At 43.8% G+C, this 21,883-nt stretch overlaps 1 protein-coding gene across 7 annotated transcripts in view; it reads right to left on the bottom strand.

Moving 5' to 3' along the window:
- Cpeb3 (cytoplasmic polyadenylation element binding protein 3) overlaps positions 1–21,883 on the bottom strand; it is a 190,747-nt gene continuing 168,864 nt past the window's right edge. For all 7 annotated transcript variants that reach the window (XM_055614100.1, XM_055614097.1, XM_055614098.1 and 4 more), the window contains one exon: positions 1–5,630. In XM_055614100.1, the coding sequence (XP_055470075.1) occupies positions 5,403–5,630 (228 nt within the window). In that variant the 3' untranslated portion in view covers positions 1–5,402. The remainder of the gene's footprint in view (positions 5,631–21,883) is intronic.

The raw sequence follows: 21,883 nt of genomic DNA, 5'->3' as shown, positions 1-21,883 counted from the left end.
TCATACAACTAGATTTAATAAGTTGTTATTACAGAAAAAAAGTCCAAACTACGAAGTGTAAGCAGTTAAGCGATAGCTGCATGAGCTCCACGGTCAGTCACAGTAGCGAATCCATACAAGCAGTATTAGTCCAAGCCCCAGGGCGGAAGCCGAGGAAGGGTTACCAGCAAAACAATCCAAGAGAACAGTAGGAAAAGATACAGTACGGTTAAAATTAGTTTTTAGTTGAAAAACGAATACAGAGATCTGAGCTGTGAACACTCTAAAAGTCCCGTCCATCGTTTCCACAGCAAAAATACAAATACATAATGCTTTCTACCCCAACAGTACTGTGTCCAGAAGCAGAACGTCCCCTGTGGTAGCACCCCAGCTCTCAGGGTCCCAATGAACTCCTGTAATCATACAAAGTCAACGTTCCTGGACTCTTGACCCATTTTGGGGTATAAAGTCGACAGCGTCAATTATAAAATACTCTGGTGGGATGGAACACTATGGCCGCTGAGTTTGACAAGTTTGGTTATCATAAAAGAAAAAAGGAACTGTTAGCAGACAGAGCATACAAACTAGTGAGAGAGGAGTGGTCCATACAAATGAGCCAGTTTTAACAAAAAGACACTTTTTTTTTTTTTCACTAATCTGTGACTAATCTTTCATTCAAACCTTGCAAGCTGAGATGTCACAATACTCAAATATGTGGGTAGGAGCTTTACCCAGTTAAATGCCACTTTGTTGCTAATGTAATAGATGAAAGGAAAACTAGCAGTTATTTGCTAATTGCACAAATGCAGGACACTGCACTAGCCCATGCCTCACTAGCAAGCAACAAAACACAAGATAGAGGCAGAGATCTACGCATAATCTATACCACTAAACAATAAGTTCCCAATTTCTTCTGTTCCTAATCATGTATTTGTGGTTAATGTAAAATTCCAACCAATAGGACCCGATTTGAGTTAAAATTTTACATCACAACTTCATCTAATCTATATATTATTTACAAAACTGAATACAGAGAGCGAACCCAAGAGCCGACTCTGGACACACGCTCGTCCCAGTCATGGATTAACCTCCTCCCCGCTCGCTGGGACGGGCGGAGAAGAGGCCACGACAACCAGCGGCAACGCACCGTCTACCTAGAGTCCCTGGATGTTCTGTTTACACAACACCAGCTCTGCATAGAGGTCCGGGGACTGCAGACGCCTTTCGACAGCTGCTTTCACAGTGCAGGCCAGGGTGGGAGTCAGGGTGGAGGGGGCGTGGGGGGAGACCGGAGAAGCAGCAGCAGGAAGGCAGATCATGCAGAGTGGCCCGATATCACCCCAAGAAAAGGCAAACAAGGGGCGCCAGGACAGAGAGCAGACTGGGAGAAAGATGCATCTGACACATACACAGTGGTGGCATTCTGTGTGCTCCCCCAGGGCCGCCAGGGCCCGTGTCAGGTGAGGCACTCAAGTCATGCAACACACAGGTGTCTTCTCACACACATCACCACTGTGCATGTGAGTCCAAGTTTGGGAGGAAAGGCACCAGCTCACACATGGACAGCGGCTGGTGGTGGATTCACACACACACACACACACACACACACACACACACACACGCACGCATGCACGCGCACGCACACACACACACACACACACACACACACACACACGCTCGACATAGTTTTAGGGAAAGCACTGGACACTGCTGGCCGAGCTAGGCTTCACACCCAACGCTGTTTCAGGAGGGTGACTTCGTTATTGGGCCACAGATTTGGCTGCATCTGGTGTTGTATAAAGCCACTGTGACATCCTCAGAGACCTGTACTGTGACACCCCTAGTCTCACACTAAACACTGTCATAAAGGAAAAGGCTTGTCAGGGTCTCGCGCGTTCTGCTCACTCTGTCACTTTATTGCCCAGTTGTCCGTTACAGTCCCGTTCACAGAACCAGCCGTTTCCATCCTTGCCACTACTGTAAACCACATCAGCAAGTTGATACATAAAGCTTTGCAGTTCAAAAAACTAGACACTTTAGTAACAATATTACAAAGGTTTTAGCTTCAAAAATAACTGAAAATGAAAAAAATAAACTTTTAAAGAATTAGCATCATAAAATTAATTTATTCCAAGTAAAAATACAAAATAATATTATGACGTTGACCAGATATGAAAGTCCCTCCCAGAAACAACTCTAGTAATGATTGAGAAAGCACTCCTTAAAGAAAATACGAAATAAAATGAAAAATATGTAAATATGTTTAATTTTTTCTTAGCAAAAAATCTTTCTAAAAATAACAATGAAAATTTGTCTCAGTACAAAGGCTACGTTACTATTGAAAAAATACCAGCATGAGGAAAAGGTACATATTTGACAGTAGAAAATGAGCTCTGTGAGTCACAATGTCGAAAGTCTGCAATGAAAATAAATCTGCAATAAAGGTTTAGGCCTTTTTTCTTTTCTTTTTTCTATTTTTATACAAACAGTACAAACAGTATTGCACGTAACGACAAAGAGGCGAGGTTAGTTACAGCTTCGGAGCCCGCTAGTTCAAGTGTCCCTCGGAGAGGCCACAGCAGGCCCTGTGCTACCCGGGGCTTCCCAGTCAAGTTGCAGGGCAGAACACCTCTGTGTTTTAAAAAATAAGTTTTTTGAAGGACCCTCTCTTTTAATATAACATTAAGAACTTGGGGGGGGCACGTTTATTTACAAAACAAAAGGGAACATGTTATAATTTAATAAACTAAAAAAGTTCTCTTTAAAAAAATACAAACAGAAGAACTCTTTCACAATCCTGGTCAGTCGCACAATCAACACTTGATTATAAATATACAAATTAAGGGAAAGTAGTCTCCATCGCCTAGCCACAGCCTCAGCACCAGGTGGAACCTCTCAGCCTGGCCTCTGCGGCCCCCACGGCCTTCGCAGTTAGCTTTACGCTGCGCGTCCTCCAGCTTCTCTAGGGCTCAGGGTTACTTTAGTACATGAAAGAGGGGTGCTTCTTCCAAACATTTGCATCTTTCACATAATTAGGTAGATTTCTGTAGGTTAGATATGATCTTTAATATTATAGTTATAAAGCTCTAACTTCATTTTCAAAAAACACAAATAAGCATGAAAAAAATAAAGTTACCCATCTGTTAAATCATTTTCTTGCAGAATTAAATTAATATATATTTTCTGAATAAACTTACTTAGAAAATATCATTTTCTTTCCTATATTTCAAAATTGAGGTATTGCAAAAGATCATGTCAGTCAGAAAGCATGCCTTTTTCCTTAAAAACAAACGAACAAAAATCATCAGCCAACTTTTGAAAACGTTCTAGAATATAAAAAGTAGTAGTGCGTAACAAAATTTCCCATACAGATGAAAAAAAAAAAAAACACAAACATAGAAAAAAATAAAACCAAACCAAATAAAACCAAACCACATCTGGGCTGCAGAAAAGCAATTATTTCCAAAAGGCCCAGAGAAAACCCCAAAGGGGGAGGGTTCTAATAGGCATCTTTTAATTCAGTAAAAAACTATTTTGTTTCTTCTTTTTTGAAAACAAACTGTAGCTGGAGAGCCAGTATTCACAACTAAACACTGGAGAGAAAAAAAAACAAAAACAAAAACAAAGAACAAACTACAACAAAAACAAGCAACACTAACTTCGAGACAGTACAAGGACATCACAGCACAAAAACACAGTGACTTAAATCTACTCTGCAGAGCCACATCCAGGCAGACTGTCCCCAGAATTCAAAACAAAGGAAGAAGGTTTAAAAAGCTTTACAGAGTCTTGCAATCACCGTGCGTGTTTCTGTTACTCTCTGTGGTCCAGGAGTGATGCTAAAGGAGCGCGAGCAGGCTTCCTTCTATTCAAGCTTCACAGGGAAATCCAGGGACTAGTAGCTACTGTCTCACACAGAAGGCCCAGGCCATCTCGCTTGGGACAGATTTCTTTAGCATCACCCTGACGTGGCTTTCTTAAAGATGTACCTCCGTCAATCTGACGACGTATTTCTAGATAGTGTGTCTGCTCTTAGTGTCTTTAAGCTAAGATGAGCTCTTTGGCTTCCTGGCAGGGTCTGAGCTACGTGTAGTGGTACGAGCGCTAGGAGGTCCTAACTCAGAGCTCATGGCTACTTAGTAATATGCCAGGTATGAATGCTCAGGTTCATCAATGTCCGACACAGAGGCTTGAGACAGTTACGTTTGATCACAGTTAGACATAATCACTTGACTATAGAAAATAAATTGCACAGTATATAACAGAGCACCGCAAGTACTTCCTCTATCACCCACAGGTTTGCTGGAAGAGTGTCCTACACCTAGGTTTTCTACGGGTTGTAGTAACGGTTGTCCCGTTATGGGCTCTTCCAGCCCATAAGCGTTCCACCCACTGAGGCATGCCTTCCTCCCACACGTTGCCAATTCTTTGAATGAAAAAGAAATCTTTTAAAACATGAGTATTTTATAGCTTATATAGATTCTTAATTTGTGCATTGTGGGAAGGTTTTATACTAGACATTGATATAAAACTTATTGCATGCAGCAACCGCATTAAGTAAACATGCAGTCAGGATTGGCGGCCTCCGCTGGCTCTCTCTGCTCTCTTACGAGCTCCCTCCGGCAGCTGGCTCTATCCCTAAACCATGGAAGTGTGTTGTTGGGTTCTTGTTTTTGTTTTTAATTGATACCTTAGCCTGAATAGAGTATTATGGTATCAACAATACCATTTTAATAGCAGCAAAAGCTATTGCAGCATAAATTTACATAACACTAAAAATCTAACCCAAATCCTCAGCAAAACAAAAGTCAAACATGAAGGAGAAACTAAAGATCCGGCTCGTGAGGTATCCGTACACGTCAAAGTACAAAGCGACTACAGGCTTATTTTCGTTAAGGGCTATCCTTACGCTACGTGGCCCCACTACTGATTGCTGATTGTAAAGTGTTTGCTATATCGGCCTCTACTTACACACATGGCCTTTGGTAAGTCTTGTCCTAGGGGCGACTCTCTAAGTCTCTGAAAATAAGCGCGTGCTCCAGTTCAAGACCAATCAGAGCGACAACAACACAACATCAAACACAGAGTCGCAGCCGTCAACCTGACGGCCGCTGATGAGAATGGCAGTCTACGCACTGTGGAGGTGACAGGTCAGGTGTAAGAAATCAAGGGACCAAGCAGACACGGTGTGAGTCAAAGTGCAAATGGGTACCGTTACACACTCTGCGATTCTGCATTATACTGGACGCTGAGTTCAGTAATATGACTGTAAATGATAATAATAATAATAATAAAAAGACCCATTTCTTCTTTAAAAATCGAGAACGAATGCACAGATTTCCAGAACACCATGAGCCCTGAGGCAGTGCCCTCTCTTCCTCCTTGTGATCTACTCCAGTACTTGTAGCGGGGTCGCCCAGGGCTCAGCTCCAGCGGAATGGGACGTGCCGGGGGCGGTCGCCTCCCTCCTTCACCAGCGGTTTGTGGAACTCTCGGCCGGCTCGGGAGTGGATGCTGGCCCAGCAGTATTCACAGTAGTACTGCAGACAGGTGACGTTGGCACAGAAGAATGGGGCAAACTTCCCACCGCAGCGCGTGCCCTGGCACTCGTCACACATCTGATCATCCAGCACATATGGTTTCACTTCCACCTGGAGCCGGAGAGGAGAGACAGGAAACAGGGGTCAGCGGGGCTTTTGTAGCCTCAAGTCTGCTAGACTGAAGCTGCGTGGTATCCCGCCAGCTCTTAACCTCTCTGTGCTCTCTACCGGATATCTCACAAAAGGAGTCCATGAGGCTATCTCTGAGCTTGTCAGGCAGGACAGAGAGGTCACATGAGCTGACTCTCACGGATGGACAGAATCTTAGGGCAAGACAAACAACATTCCAGGGAGAGGAATGCTTCAGACAAAGGCCACCAGCTTGGAAAGGCACACATGTGCGTGACATTTTGCTAGAACCAAGCCTGTTGGGGAGACGTTAGGCTGAAGGGAGGTTTGGGGCTTCTGTTGTGATGACAAGGCTTTTGAAACTGTCCCAATGCTATCCTGGACTCCAGGGCCTGCAGGGGAACAGGCTAAGGCTTCACTGTAGAAGGAGGCTTCTTCCTCATTGGACAGGCTTCCCCATGTTCCTCTTGCCATCACTGGAAGCTGTAACAGAGATGGCTTATCACAAGTCCTTTAGGGAGCATTTAACCAAACGAAGCCGAGCTACACGACATGAATGCCTTTCAAGAAGAAGAAAGCGCCTGCTTGTCTGCCCCTCTCTCCCACAGCATAGAAGAAAGACTGAATTATGAATTTCTTTGTCTTGAACATCAGGAATTAGCACAGTCCAACCAAGTCCCTCCCATAGCTGTGCCAGAGCCCCAGCGGAAGAGTGATCCTCGGCTGGACTGTGCTCTTGCAAGATGGGTCAACTAACTGACCCCAGAAGCCTCTGGGAGGGCATAGGGCAAGGGACTCACCAGGGGGTGGACGGTGGGAAGCAGGTGGTCGGAAGCATGGGGGCTGGATGTGCCTGCTGTTCACCTCAGCTATGGTCTAACCTCTTGCTGTGAGCTCCTGTCTATATATCTACCTTCTGGCCAGGCATTTCCACTTGGAGAGCCCTCGTGAGAAGGTCTGCACGCTTGATCACTCAAGGGGAAACGTTTCTACTGCCTCCCCCCACGGCAGAGGATCTGGAAAAAATCCCTTATATATTCATCTCTGTATCATTAGCTACCATACCTCTGAAGTCAAGTCTGCCTGGGCTCAAAGCCAGGCCACATCAGAAACCTGTCCCCCTCACCTGCACACTGGGAAAAACAAAGAAACAAACAAGTTTCTACTTTATACACCCCCTAGAGTCAGTGAGGTCACCACCTGCGCACAGCTGCAGTTCCTATGGCTCCTTGAGGCCTCACACCCTGTGCTTGGATGTGCTCAGCATCAGCGTCCCCAGTGCTGCCACCATGCCCTCTGTCTTTCCTGCTTTAGTTAGCCTGCATATGTGTGCCATCTCAGTAGCCCATCACAAAGGTTTTCTCCTTGGCAAAAGGCTCTGTACTGCCCACAGGGCTGAGTCCAGCTGCCTCAGCAAAACAACCGATTCCTGTCTCAGGCCCTAACCTGAGCCAGTCTGTGGTTGGATGGGACTCTCTTCTCTGTGAATTCTAGTGAAGTGCACTCCCCCGCAGGGCGAGGATCATAGGATTACATCTGTGCTGGGATCCAATGCTTACAGACCAAACACTTTACTTCTGGAACTGTTTTGGAAGGATTGGGAAACGTGTCCTTGTGAGGAGGTATGTTGTTGTTAGAGCAGGTGTGTCACTCAATGGGCTTTAAGGTATTAAAAGCCCAGACAGGCCCAGTGTCTCTCTTTATCTGCTGTCTGCAGACCATGATGGAAATCTCTCAGCTCCAGCTCCAGGGCCATGACTGTGTACTTCCTGCCACGATGGTCACAGACTGGCCCTCTAAACTGTCAGCAAGCCCCCAGCTAAATGCTCTCTTTTATAAGAGTTGTCTTGGTCATGGTGTCTTCTCACAGCAATAGGACAGTAACTAAGACAGTTTTGGTTTGTTTGAGGCAGGGTCTTAACTATGTATGTGGCTGGCTGAGAACTTGCCATGTCAACTAGGTTGAAAAAAATCCACAGCCTCAGAATTCTGGGATTAAAGGTGTGAGCCACCATGTCTGGCCAAATTAGCAATTTTAAAGAGAGCAATCCAGTGCTTCTCAATACGCTGACACTGTGTGCAGATACTATCGAAGGTTACAAATGCTTCTGATACTCAGCTGGAAATCCTGTGCCCACTAATGACTTACCTCTCCACCCCCGGACCATTCTAGGTACCTTCTCTACATGCTGATTTCTTCTGGATATCCCACAGAAATGAGTTCCGTCCTCCGAGACCTGTTCCATCTGGCTTTATGCTGTCTGGGGTTCACCCATGCTGCATGCACGGGGCTCCGGGCTCCATTCCCAGTAGCACCTCATCCCAACCATAGCATGTAGGAACACTTCTCTCTTTATGGCTAAGAGGTATTCCACTGCTTCCACATCTTGATCACTCTTCTGTTGGTGACACTGGGTTGTCCCCACCTCTAGTCTGCCCTGATGGGCACTGCCTGGGATGTGCCTGCACGGACATTTGAGAGCAGCCAGTTTCCAGGTGTTTAGGATAGAGGCTTAGGGATGAACTTAGGTGGGCAGACAGCATTTGATTTTAACTTTAAAAAGTTTTACATGTGTTATTCATAATGCCTATGTATGTGCACATGCGTGTGCAAATACGTATGTGGAGGCCTCTCGGTAAAGCTGGAAAATAGCAAGTCTCAGCAATCCTTCTGTCTCAGCCTTCCTTGGAGTTGGAATCACCAGCATTTGTGGGGAAGCGTGTTACACAGGTGCTGGGATTGGAACCCTGGTCGTCATGCCTGTGGAGCAAGTGCCCTGAGCTTCTGAGCCATCTCTCTAGATGTTCAATGTTCTAATTTCCAAGGAACTGCCAAGTTCTTTTCCACAGCAGCTATAAATCATTTTGCATTCCAACCCACAAAGTAGCAGGGTGCCCAACTGCACAGATGTGTACAGATGTGCCAATACTTACTTTCCATTTGTGGGTTATAACCATGTGGGAAAGACATGGCCTCACCATGGCTATGATGGATATTTAGCTAACAACCAAGGATACTTGGTTTCTTTTTTTCATCTGCTCATTGTCCTTGTCTCTTTTAAAGATAGACTGCCAATGTATGGCTTTGAACTCATGGTCCAGCCGTCTCAGTGTTCTTGGGGCTGTGAGGGCCAGGCATGCAGCACTTCCCCAGTGTGGCTATGTGTGTGTCCTCCATGGAGAAAGGCCCATTCAGATCTGTTGGTTTTAAGTGGATTGCCTTTTTGCTGGTGACTTGAAGGATTCTTTATATATTCTGGAGGCAGCCTCCATGGTCTAGAAAGGGCAGTATCTTTTCCACCCTGTACCCTGCAATTTCACTTTTTTGGACAATGTCCTTTGATACAGAAAAGTAGGTCACCTGCATGCAGCACATGTGGAAGCTCTGCAGTTACAGGCATGTGTGTGCGTGCCTGGCACAGCACAGTATTTCCTTTTTCCTTTTCTAATTAACCTTTGTTTTATATGCACTGGTGTTTTGCCTGCATGTATATCTATATTAGAGTGTCAGACCTTGGAGGCACAGACAGTTATGAGCTGGCACACATGCACACACATACACACACCCACGCATGCACCCATGCACGCAGGAACCTTCTGTCCCCTCATAAGCAGGCAGCATGAAGCCCTTGTCAGGTCAGGAACACAGCACAACACGGTCTTACTTTCTGTCACCCCTCCACACTGCTATCACTTCTAACACCTTCTAGCTGCCCTTCTAAGGTTGTGAATTCTCATCATTTTTATTTTTACTTAACTACAGCCATCAGTAGGAGTGTAAAGAAAGCACCTGCTTTTGGACCGTACTGCAGTCTAGAAGGCCTTTCCTGAAGCTATCTCCCAGGCTTCCTCCAGATGTGTGAGTGGAGCTGACTTCAGTTCTCTGAGAGCACCTGCATGGAAGGCTGGGGGACAGAGGCTTGCTCGAAGATATGCCCAGGAGACACCTTCCATGAAGGACACCGATCTTCACATTGTCCCATGCCATACAGGAGGGTGATTATTTTGTACAAAGTCGATTTTCCCATGTGACTAGTGTTTATAGGCTCACTGATGCATGGCTAATTACCAGTCAACATCACTAAATAATGGAGGGTAAGACACAGCTCTTCCCTAAAATAATGTTGCTCTACAAAGTTTCTGAGGATAGACCAGTGGCTCAGTCAATAAAATGAATGCCACAGGCATGCAGGCCTGAGTGTAGTCCAGCACCCACATAAAAGCCAGGCACCAGTCATTTTAAGATGGCAGACAGGCCAGGAGACTCTGCGGGGCTTGCTGCTTGTTAGTCTGGTAATAAGGTAGGGGTTTAATGAGACACTCTGCCTCAAAAAATAAAGTAGACAGCAAGTGACATCCCAACATCAACCTCTGGCCTACACACACACACACACACACACACACACACACACACACACACACTGTACACTCAAACAAATTAAAAGCCAGGCGCAATGGCACATGCCTGTAATTCCAGCAGTCAGGGAGGCAAAGGCAGGTGGATCTCTGCGAGTTTGAGCCCAGCATGGTCTATAAAGCAAGTCCAGGACAGCCAAGATACACAGAGAAACCCTAACTTCAAAAACAAACAAACAAACAAACAAACAAAAAGGGTAAATTGAGGCAGGCAGTGATGGCACACACCTTTAGTCCCAGCACTCATGAAGCACAGGCAGGCAGATCTCTGAGCTCAAGGCCAGCCTGGTCTACAGAGTGAGTTCTACGACATCCAGGGCTACACAGAGAAACCGTGTCTTGAAAAGCCATAAATTAGACAGACAGACAGATAGGTAGAGAGAGAGAGAGAGAGAGAGAGAGAGAGAGAGAGAGAGAGAGAGAAAGAGAGAAAGCATGCATGGTAGGAACCATATTACAGGTCTATACTACCACAAAAGTCCAAATACCAAAGTCCTAGGCAGAACCAAGCACACAAACAAGTTGACCCTCTACTTCCAGGAGACTCAAAAGCACAGGACATGAGAATACCAGACAGAAATATTTAGACCCATGGGGTGACCAGGCCCAAGGACACCAAAGGTGCCCGTGGTACAGTGCCACCTCCTAGAGGTAAGGAGAACTGAAGCAGAGTCTTGGGTGGGAGGAGACTACAGGTAGCTAATTAAGAATTATACAGACCAAAAAAAAAAGGTCAGACATCAACAAAATGATCTCAACGCTTGCTTTGTCTCTGATGATCAAAATACTGAGCAACCAAGTTAAGTAGAAAGCTTAACACTTAGAGGCAGAGAAAAGACATGAGGGAGAGCATGAGCAGGTGCAGAATTCTCTCTTCCTGGATCAGAAGGTGGTAGTGATGAGATGAGGCACTGGCCAAGGTCAGCTGCAGTGTGGCTTCTGTTCTAAAAGCTGTTTTGAGGGCAGCCACAGACTGTGTGCCCTTGACGAGAGCTACCACTCAGATAAACCAATCAGATATCTAGCTATCCTAGGACAAGTCAGGAATGCTTCCAAGTGGCTGGATGGAAGCCAGTGAAAAGCAAATTGCAGACTGTGGAGTGCACGTGAACAAGCTGGAAAAAGAGGCCAAATAAGAGATGTAACAAAACAGAAATGAATATAAGGCTCATCTCTGCTCACAATCATGTTGGCATGAACCAGAAATAGGAGGTAGCCAGCAAAAGGAGAAACCTAATGATGAGATTTGTCAAAGTTCTTAAGAAGGAAAGTGGGCTGGGGCAGGGGTGGCTCAGTTGGCAAAGGGTTTACTGCACAAGCAAGAGGACTTGAGTTCTGATGCCCAGCACTCACATAAAAGCCAGGCATGACTTTTATGTAAGCCCAATGTCAGTGGATGAATGCAGATGGGTGGGGCAGGGCTCTCCGGCCAACCACTCTAACAGAAACAGTGAGCTGTGGGTTCAATGAAGGACCTTGTCTCAAATGACAAAAACAAAAACAAACAGCAACAAAAACATGATAGAGAATGGAGGAAGACACCGAAAGAGACCTCTGTCCTAACATGGGCATACACATGGGAGCATAGCACAGAGATGGGGAGTGGAGAGGAGGAAAGCAATGATATGGAGATGATGGTGTGAAAGGAGATAGAAAACTATTCAGAGCCTTCCTCATATACGAGAGGAGAGAGACAAAGCAGCTGTGTGCTAAAAAGAAACATCACCTAGAAGGGCATACAACCTGGGTGCATGTGAGGATTCGGAGTGGGTGCAAGGCAGGCTGGAGTCCACTCAAACACAGCTCTGAAAACAGTGGGTCCTTTACTTTCACCTGGCCTCAAGGGTAGGACACTCATAATCACATGTGGGGGCGAACTACTGCAAGCTGAAGTTAGGGGTGTTCTTTGTCAATCAGAGGCTCACAGATCAAGGAAGAAATGAGCCGGGGAGATGTGGTTATTTTCTCACTTCAGACACACAATGTTTGAACCAAATGAAGAGAAAACTGGCTACACTCTTGGTTGGAACCATCAGCTATTTCCATTCTGGGAATCCTACTTTGGAAAGGACATTGTCAGAGGGCCCAGACTCACTGGGAGATCCTAAATGATGCTACCAAAGGGATGACAGTTCTGGACAGATATCTACAGAATGGTTTTAGACGGCCACAGCACTTCCAGGGTTGAAAGCACAAACTCTTAGAGGCAGGCCAGATCTCTGTGAGTTTGAAGCTAGCCTGGCCATCTAACATTGTACTGTGAGGCTCTGTCTCAAAAAACAACAAGCAAACAAACAAAAAACCATAAACTCCAGGTTGAGGTCCACCAAAAGATACTGTGAATGCAAGCTTGACACATCATGAGTTTGTTTCAGAAATAGTCCCTCCTATAGTTGCAGGAATGAATTACAGTAGTTAAAGAGGCATAACCAATTTAAATGTTTTTAAGTTGGAAAGGTTCAGAACACATGTGGAAGTTATCAATGAGAGAGACACAGACATAAACAAGCTTTACTATCTAAAGGCAAACACAATAGAGCTGTCTAGACATAAGCTAACCAGAGCTCACAGCCATAGTAAACACATAGACATCACTTCATAGTCAAGATGTTAGGAGGACTGTGGGTATGTGATACAATCAAGAAGAGAATTTCAAAAATGAGGTGTTAGACTATGTTTCCTGGCCGACAGGAAGAAATTATAAGTTTACTATTTAAATTATAAGTTCCTGGGGCTGGACATGGCTCTACAGTAAGAGCACCTGCCGCTTTTGCAGAGGCTCTGAATTCAGTTCCTAGCACTGCATAAGATGGCTCCCAACTAGCCAGGCACAATGGCCCATGCCCGTAATCCCAGAACTCAAGGCAGCCAAAGGCAGGCGAATCTCTGTGAACTTGAGGCCAGCCTGGTCTACAAAGTGAGTCCAGGACAGCCAAAGATACACAGAGAAACCCTGTCTCAGAAATAAATAAATGAATGAATGAATGAATGAATAAGTAAATAAGTAAGTAAGTAAGTAAGTAAGTAAGTAAGTAAGTAAGTAAGTAAGTAAGTAAGTAAATAAATAAATAAATAAATAAATAAATAAATAAATAAATAAATATGGCTCCCAATTACCTCTAACTTTACATCCAGGGGATCTGCCTTTCTCTTCTGGTCTCAGTGGGCGCTACTGTGCATATACCCCCACACAGACATACACTCATACATATAAAGTAAAATGGAAGAAGTTCCTGAGGTGTGAGAAATCTGAACAAAGTTATCATCTCAGAGAACCAATTCTGACTGTAGCTGTGACTTCAGTACTCTGACAGGATCCATTTAGAATCCAGGTGCAGGTCAGAGTTTGAACTCACACCTGTTTTTGCCAAGCCTTTGAAAAGTCATCTTCATCAAAGCCACAGATGGAATTTCCAAAGTGGAGACTGGTGAGCATGAATAGGAACGCCTCAGATTCTTAAAATATGCTATGTGGGGGCTGGAGAGATGGCAGCGGTTAAGAGCACTGGCTGCTCTCCCTGAGGTCCTGAGTTCAATTCCCAACAACCACATGGTGGCTCACAGCCATCTACAGTAATGGAATCTCGGGCCCTCTTTCTGGTTTGCAGGCGACATACAGGCAGAACATGCATACATAAATAAATCTAAAATATATATGTAAGTGCAAAAAACCCCACTATGTGAGGGCTAGGAAAAAGAGCAGTGTTTCTACCTGAAGTTTAAAATAATTGAAAAGTATTCGACAGGCAAAAGTTAGGTATAATGGTCCCTGACTCCAGATGGGCCTATGTGATTGGGTGTTCCATGAAAGAAAGGGCCCTGGGCCACTTGGTAGGCCATTTCCTGCCATCTACACCAACACGGCTGCTTGGAAAACCCTCAATGGGAGTGCCCAAAGCCTTTAAGATATGCACTAAAAATTTTCTTGGCTTGAATCAGAGACTATATGCAGCCCTAAAAACCACAGCCACCTCCTTAACACTCCCAGCAGTTACTGTGTCCACCCAGTGCTAATGCAGGCCCCCACCGGTAGGCCAGCCAGGGACAGCTAAATATACTGCTTAGCTTCAACTGCCTGTGAGCTGAGATCCCACAGCTTAAAAAGCAGGTGGCAGATGCCTAGGAAATGAAAAGAGTGATGTGCAAATAGATTTTTGCTAGCAACAAAAATCACCCACAACCTTCCAGATATAGGAAATTTACAATTATTAATTTTAGAGATGCCCCTGGGGAAGAAAAAAAAATCTACAGGGGGAATGGTTTGGATTTTATTTTCTTTTCCTTTACAAAGGATAATACTTACCATTTTCACATTCTGGGTACTAGGAGGCGAAAGATTTAAAATAATCCTGATGTCATCTCAATAGTTCAAAATGCATGATTACGCAGCATGGACCTTTGCCAAAACCTCCACTGTTTTATTGAGTGTGGATATCTGTGAAGTCTCTGGCCTTAAGATCAGCCCTTTAAAAATATCACATTTAAAAAATTCATTTGTGTACGTGTGCCATGGCATGCTCATGGAGGTCAGAGAACACTCTGTGGTAGTTGACTGTCTCCGCCGACCATGCGGGTTCCAGGGATGAAACTCAGGTCATCAGGCGTAGTAGTAATAGTGTTTCATAAAAGACAGAAAGGCCAGCCAGCAGAGTCCCCCATGGCACACTGGTGCGCCCTCCAGTCTGGCTTCTTTATGCTGCTTGGGAATTGAGATGTAAACATAAATCAACCCTCAACCAAGGACTGGGAACAAAAATTGCACCATGTGGAGAACGAAGACCAAGACATTTGGTCAAAATCCTTTGGTTAGTGATTGTCACACTGTCGTTCTGTCAAGGCATCGAGGCACAGAGCACTCTGGCTGAGTCAACTCAGGCCTGTGTCCTTTACCATAGGGGGTTATACTAGTTCTTCCATGTAAGAATAAGCCCTCACCAAGAGACTGCTAGCTGGCTGATACCTCCTACCCCTAAGTTTGGAGGCCCCCAAGTACTGCGCTAAAGTAAGTAGCTAGGAAGATGACGGTCTTTTTCTCACTAGTCATCCCATGAGCCACATTTCTACTCTATATAAACCAGAATGAGTTTTTCTGGTTGTTTCACCCTGCATCTCAGTGTGCTGCTCTCGGACCTGTGATGCTTCTGCCACAGCCTCTGGAGTGCCTGGGGTTATAGGGCCTGCATTACTGTGCACAGGAGGAAGAGCATGTTAACCATGCTAAAACAGCATAGTCACACTAAAAGTGACCATAAGCCCTCACACCCAGAAAGACAGATGAGGAGAGGCCGGAGTTCACAGCCAGCAAAGAGAACCCTGACAGAAAGGTCCCATGCCATTCTAGAATCTCAACGGATTACACAAACAAGTTGCCTTTCAAAAGAAGAGTTTCTAATTAAAGGCTTTGAGAGCCTCAGCGTTTCAAAAGAAGCCCAGGTTAGATAAGTTCCTCAGTCTGGGGTGCCAATTCTTCCCCAAAGGGCCCAATTAGACAAAGCTATAGTTATAGCCAGGAAGCTTTCAAATCAGCTCAGAAGGGGCAAATCATAGCAGTGAGATACAGGCTGGGTTACAGGAGCCTAGACTACAGATCACACAGAGGTAATCCGAAACAAGTCAGCTAAGCCCTCAGACCTCTACCTACTGAATCATTTTATATATTCCGTCTGTGACTGGCCAGGGACAAGCTGTAATATCAACACTTCACTTAGTATGGCTGCTGTCATTTTAATCTCTTAGGAGTTAAAGATACAATGCCTTTTAATTCTCAGTAAATTCAGGGTCAGTATATTTCCAGTAAAGAGAGAAAAGTAGGGCTGGAGAAATGGCTCAGTGGTCAAGAGCACTGCCTGCTCTTCCAAAAGGACCCGGGTTCAATTCCCAGCACCCACATGGCAGCTCACAACTGTCTATAACTCCAATTCCAAGTGTCTAACACTCTCACACCAATGTACATAAAGTAAAATTAAATAAAGCATAAAAAAGAGAGAGACATAAAAAAGAATAAAGACATGAACTACTTAAGGTGCTTGCAAAAGAAAGGGGCTTAGCTATTACAGTGTTCTTTAGACTGAAGTATACTTGGTTAATTAAAACTCAGTCTCTCTAGCCTTCAACATTAAGCTAAAATAGTACAGGAAATATTATTTATCAATAGGGTTGGAGAGGTAGCTCAGTTGGTATATGAGCAGCATGCAAAGAGTTCTGAGTTTGAGCTCCACCACACAAACCAAGTATGGTAGCACAGGCCTGTACCCCCAACACTAAGGAGCTGGAGGCTCCTTAGGAAGAATCAGAAGTTCAAGATCAACCTTGGCTACCAATCAAGTATGCGGCTAGCCTGGGATATATGAAATCCTACTGGTCCCAAAAAGAATATAGACAGAGGGACTTATTGGGATGAAAGAGGAAGTGAGAAGGGGATGAGAGAGGCTAACAATGGGTAAATCAATAAAAATTCATTACATACATGTGGGCTAGAGAAATGGCTCAGTGGTTAACAATGTGTACTGTGCATCTAGAAGACCCATGTTTGATGCCCAGCACCCATGTAGGATGGCTCATGTTATATACATGTATGAAATATCAAGGAATAAATTAATTAAAAATAATATGGAGCCATTTTAGATGCCTTAAAAAAACAAAAGCACTAGATAATCTCAAGTAGCCAAAGAAAAGAGGTAAGTTTTGGGGTTAGAGGTATAGCTCTGGCACTACTCCTGTCTGGGATGCAAGAGACTGTTTGATCAATAATACCACAAATAAGTAATAAATGCTAAAGGATTATCAACTACACCTTCAACGCCCTGTCATCATCACAGACATGCCTACAAAACTCTTGCCTTACCCAAACCATTTGTAGCTGAAAAGGCTATGGCAGGTGAAACTTTCTTTGAAAAAAAAAAAAAAGGATTGAGAAAGGAAAAATAATCAACCGTGTATTAAATTGTGTACTTCTTTCATATAATTTGAACAAGGAAGGAAAAAAGTTGAAGACACAGTATTTTTCCTAGAGCATTATTCTCCATACATAATATAACTTGGAAGAGTCCCATGACAAAAAAATTGTGGATGTGTGTGAAAATGTCACAATGAAATCATTATATAAATTAAAACTTTAATTTATAATGGGGAAGTTATTTGTGAGAAACTTGCCTCTATCTTAGATCTTTACAATGAAGGTTAGCATGTACAAGATTCTAGTATGTCCTAGATAAACTATATACTAATTTTCTTGTTTGTTTGATTTTTGAGACAGGGTTTCTCTGTATAGCCTTCGTTGTCCTGGACTCACTTTGAGACCAGGCTGGCCTCAAATTCACAGAAATCTACCTGCCTCTGAGAGTGCTGGGATTACAGGTGTGCACCACTGCGCCTGGCTATGCCTAACTAATTTAAGCAAGCTTTTTCAAATGTTTTTGATGCATAGGAAGATTTTAAAACATAAGATAGATTTTTTTTTTTTAAAAAATCCCTAGAGACTCATGTTTCATGGCACACACTTTAGGAAATGGTAGATCAGGGGAAGTAATCATAGTGACATGCCTTCACGGACCTACCTTCCCAGAGTCCTCCTCCTGCTTAAAACTAAAAATCAACAAATTTACCCCTTGTCTGAAATACGTGATTCCCTTCATTATCCAAAATTCTAATTATAGCCTTTAATGAACAACTCCTAGGAGATCTCAGATATCAACCATTCAGAGACACAGAAATCAGTGTGTTAGCAGTGAAATACTGACACTGCTTTGCAGTTTTCAAAAGCTCTCTCTCTCTCACACACACACACACACTCACTCATAGGGGCAGGGGACACCATTGTTCTTTTAAAATATATAGTAAGAGCTGGAGAGATGGCTCAGTGTATAAAGTGCTTGTTCAACAAGTGAGGCCTGGATTTGGGATCTCACAAAGCCACACAAAAGCTGGGCAGACTGGCAACTGCCTGTAATTCCAGCACTTGGGAGGCAGAGACAAGGCATCCTTGGAACAAGCTGGCTAGCTGGAATTGGTGAGTTCCAGGTTTACTAAGAGATACTGGCTCAATAAATCAGGTGAAGAATGACTGAGGAACATGACCCGATGCCAACTGGGTGCCGCCACACACATGGACATACATACATACATGGAAACACGTATACATGCCACACCCCCATTTGCATACCAAAAAAAGGTCTGTTAGAAGCAAAGCCCTTATATTGGCTGATTCTGATCTACATCCTTTTCACTGGTAAAGAAGTTTTTATGAGTGAAATGGCAGAGCCCGCCCAGTGCCTACTGACAACACTGTTCAAGTCTCACAAGCCCAGCTCAGAGGCTCCAGGAGACAACACGGCCAAGTTGTGCTAGCCAACTGCCAGGTGGGCTCAGGTTCTGATAAACAGATTGCTCAGATCAATCCAGTCACAGATTTTTGCTAGAATGAGTGCAATTCAACTGACTTGTATAAACTTTATACCATTTTATACTTCTCATATAAAGCAGACAACTGAGTAAGAAAACGCCCATGTAAAATGAGTGCCTCTTTTTGGTGGAGTCTCTCATGTGTAAGTGACCCAGATGTGAGCTACACAGAAGACTAGATTTCAGGATTTTCACAGCCTGTAAGTATTTATTCGACATCACTTGTAATAACATCATTAAAACAGACAAAATGAATGTAGAGGCCACCTTTTGCTCTTATCAGACTTAAGTATTTTAGACCATTTCAGTTTTTTTTTTCCACAAAAATACCATTAAAAAGAATGTAAGCAAAATTTAATTTAATTTCCATTACAGTTAAGGTTCAAAATCTTTTCATTAACCTGAGAAAAGATACTGACTAGAAAAGCATTGCTTTCTTATCAAGATAAAAAAAGAGAACCCTCCAGTCCATTAAATGGAAAATAAAAAGGGACTTTTAAGTCCCTACCTGTGTGTCTTGGCTAACGTCCAAACAGTGTTGGCAGACTGATGCCTTGGTTAAGTGTTTTTAGTGCTATCAGCAACTAAGCATTTCCCTTACACTAAGAGACAGCATGGGTATGTGAAAAGATGGAGGAGGGCATAATTAGCTGTGGACACATGGTTAGACACAGTTTAAACAGCCAGGTTCATCAGTAATACAAATAACATCTGTGTTGCCTAGTAAGCGCCAGAACCACCTATTCATCTGCTCTTTTCTTTAGCTCTGGACACTAGCCACTTAGGCTGTGTTCTTATCTCCACAGAACCCTCTAACCTTCCTCAATCACCACAAGGGAGGAAAAGTCAGTTCTCAAGTTAGTACTTTTAAGTAGAGCAATGATTAGAGAGCAGAGACATTGGCTGGGCATAACTGATCCCTGATTATACTCAAGGGTCAGAGTTCAAGGCCAGCCTGGAACGTACAGTAAGAGCTTGTCTGCAAGAGACATAAAAATCAAAATAACTGTAAAAAGCATAGGAAACCTTCAGACTTACTTTGTTAATGCTCTGGTACATCCAGAAACATACTGGAGCTATCACAGCAGCTCTCCATGCTCCCCTTTTCTTTAAAAGTTATTAAACTACTGAAGCAAGTAAAAGTCATTTGTTGTTTTTCTTTCTTTCCCCCCTCTCTCTGTTTATCTTTGAGGACTGGGTTTCTGTGTGCAGTCTGGCTATCCTGGAAACTGCTATGTAAACCAGGCTGGCCTCAAACTCAGAGATTAGTCCGTCTCTGCCTCCCAAATGCTGGGATTAATGGTGTGTGTCGCCACCCAGCTTTTTTTTTTTTTTAATTTTTTATTAATTACACTTTATTCATTTTGTATCCCCCTATAAGCCCCTCCCTCCTCCCCTCCCGATCCCACCCTCCCTCCCCTTTCTGCATGCATGCCACTCCCCAAGTCCACTGATAGGGGAGGTTCTCCTCTCCTTTCTGATCTTAGTCTATCAGTTCTCATCAAAAGTGGCTGCATTTTCTTCTACTGTGGCTTGGTAAGGCTGCTCCCCCCTCAGGGGGAGGTGATCAACGAGCAGGCCAATCAGATTATGTCAGAGGCAGTCCCTCTTCCCATTACTATGTAACCCACTTGGACACTGAACTGCCATGGGCTACATCTGTGCAGGGGTTCTAGGTTATCTCCACGAATAGTCCTTGGTTGGAGTATGAGTCTCTGGGAAGTTCCCTGTGTTCAAATTTTCTTGTTTTGTTGCTCTCCTTGTGGAGTTCCTGACAGTCACTGCCATCATGGACTGTACAGTCTGTGGTAGAGTAAATGGACCAGTAAATATTACTGATTGCATTACCCTGGTACTCAGTGTCACAAAGGTGGGTGACATGATGATCTGTGGGGGAATCTACAACTCCAATGAATAAATGATTCCTAAATTTACACAGTGATGGTGAGGTCTGAAGGAAAGGTACTAGCTGGGTAATTATAGATTTGTCCCTGAGAAATGGAGAACAAGGTCAGTTACAGCTGGCTCAGGATAAGAAAGGCACAAAAGGAAAGCAAGCATGTGTGTGACGGGTCATTAGGAATGTTTAAGGATTTTCATTTGTTTGTTCTAACCTCTATCCAAAAGGCAGTAGAAAGCAACCAATGGTTTAGGTAGGGTATTGCTTGACTTTATGAGCATATGAGAATATTCCAGTTGCTTTAAATGGATCAGAAGAGGTGGAACATGACTATAATCCCAGCACCCGGTAGGCTGAGGCTGAAGGTTGTAATTTTGTGGTCACCCTGAGAGGTCCTATCTCAAAACAAAATAAAAACTAAAAATAGAAGAGTGATTTAGAGATAGACTACGGGGAAGTAACTCTAGTTGTCCATCTAATTCGCCACCCTAATTTACTCTACACACAATCCTGCTTGTCCTGTACCAGACACTCCCTGTACATACATGTCAGAGTCGTGATCAAGGAATGGATCTGTAAGGTCTATCAGCTACTGCCCATTAGTTCCATTAGTCACCTCTTAGTACTTTGCAGCTAGACATGCCATGGCAGTAAGCACTGTTTTAAGGATGCAGCAACTCCTCCAACAAAGGGAGCCTGAGACACAGCCACAACAGGGTTCTGAAGTGCCTGGCCTACTCTGCCTCTGACTCTGAAGAGCACAGGTTAACCAAGCCGGGTCCTCCCCCTATGAGCCAAGTAACTACAGAGGAGACAGGAAGTGTACACCTGTTCCCAGTGTAGCTGATACATAGATGACCCTCTTATTGCACACACAAGGTTGAATGTGGAAATGCCTCTGTGGTCTACAACAGATCTTTGTGACATTTCAACTGTATTCTTTAAATGAGGTAATTATAGGTATGAATATCATTTATGACATGTATGAATGTCATAAATCAGATCAATAAAGCTGTTGCGAACCACCTGTCCTCAAAGATAAGATTAATGAAAGTGTGAAAGGAAACGGAAGTGTGAAAACTACAGGATTGACTGTTTCAGTGAATGTTGAATACTGACATGTCAGTAATTTTCTTGAGGGGGCTAGAATAATCTACAAAGGTCATATTTCTCCATAAATTACTCCTTCTAAAAATCTTTTTATTTTTACTTTTATTTTTTAAGACAGGATTTCTCTCTGTAGCCTTGGCTGTCCTGGACTTGCTTTGTAGACTAGGCTGGCTTTGAAATCACAGAGGTCCGCCTGCCTCTGCCCTTGTGAGTGCTGAGATTTCAGGCATGTGCCACTGCAAAGAAGAGGGATCTTGGGTTTGAACCCTGGACCTCCAAACTTAAGGTATGGTGCCTTGTTAACTGGGCCATCTGAGGTCTCTCCATCTAAACTCTTTTTATTCATCTTTCTTTCTTCTTCTTTCTTCTTCTTCTTCTTCTTCTTCTTCTTCTTCTTCTTCTTCTTCTT

The sequence above is a fragment of the Psammomys obesus genome, unplaced genomic scaffold, assembly GCF_907164565.1.
Source record: "Psammomys obesus unplaced genomic scaffold, mPsaObe1.curated_primary_1811, whole genome shotgun sequence".
NCBI lineage: Eukaryota > Metazoa > Chordata > Mammalia > Rodentia > Muridae > Psammomys > Psammomys obesus.
Note: the sequence above shows the minus strand (reverse complement) of the source record. Positions and strands in the feature narration are given on the sequence as shown.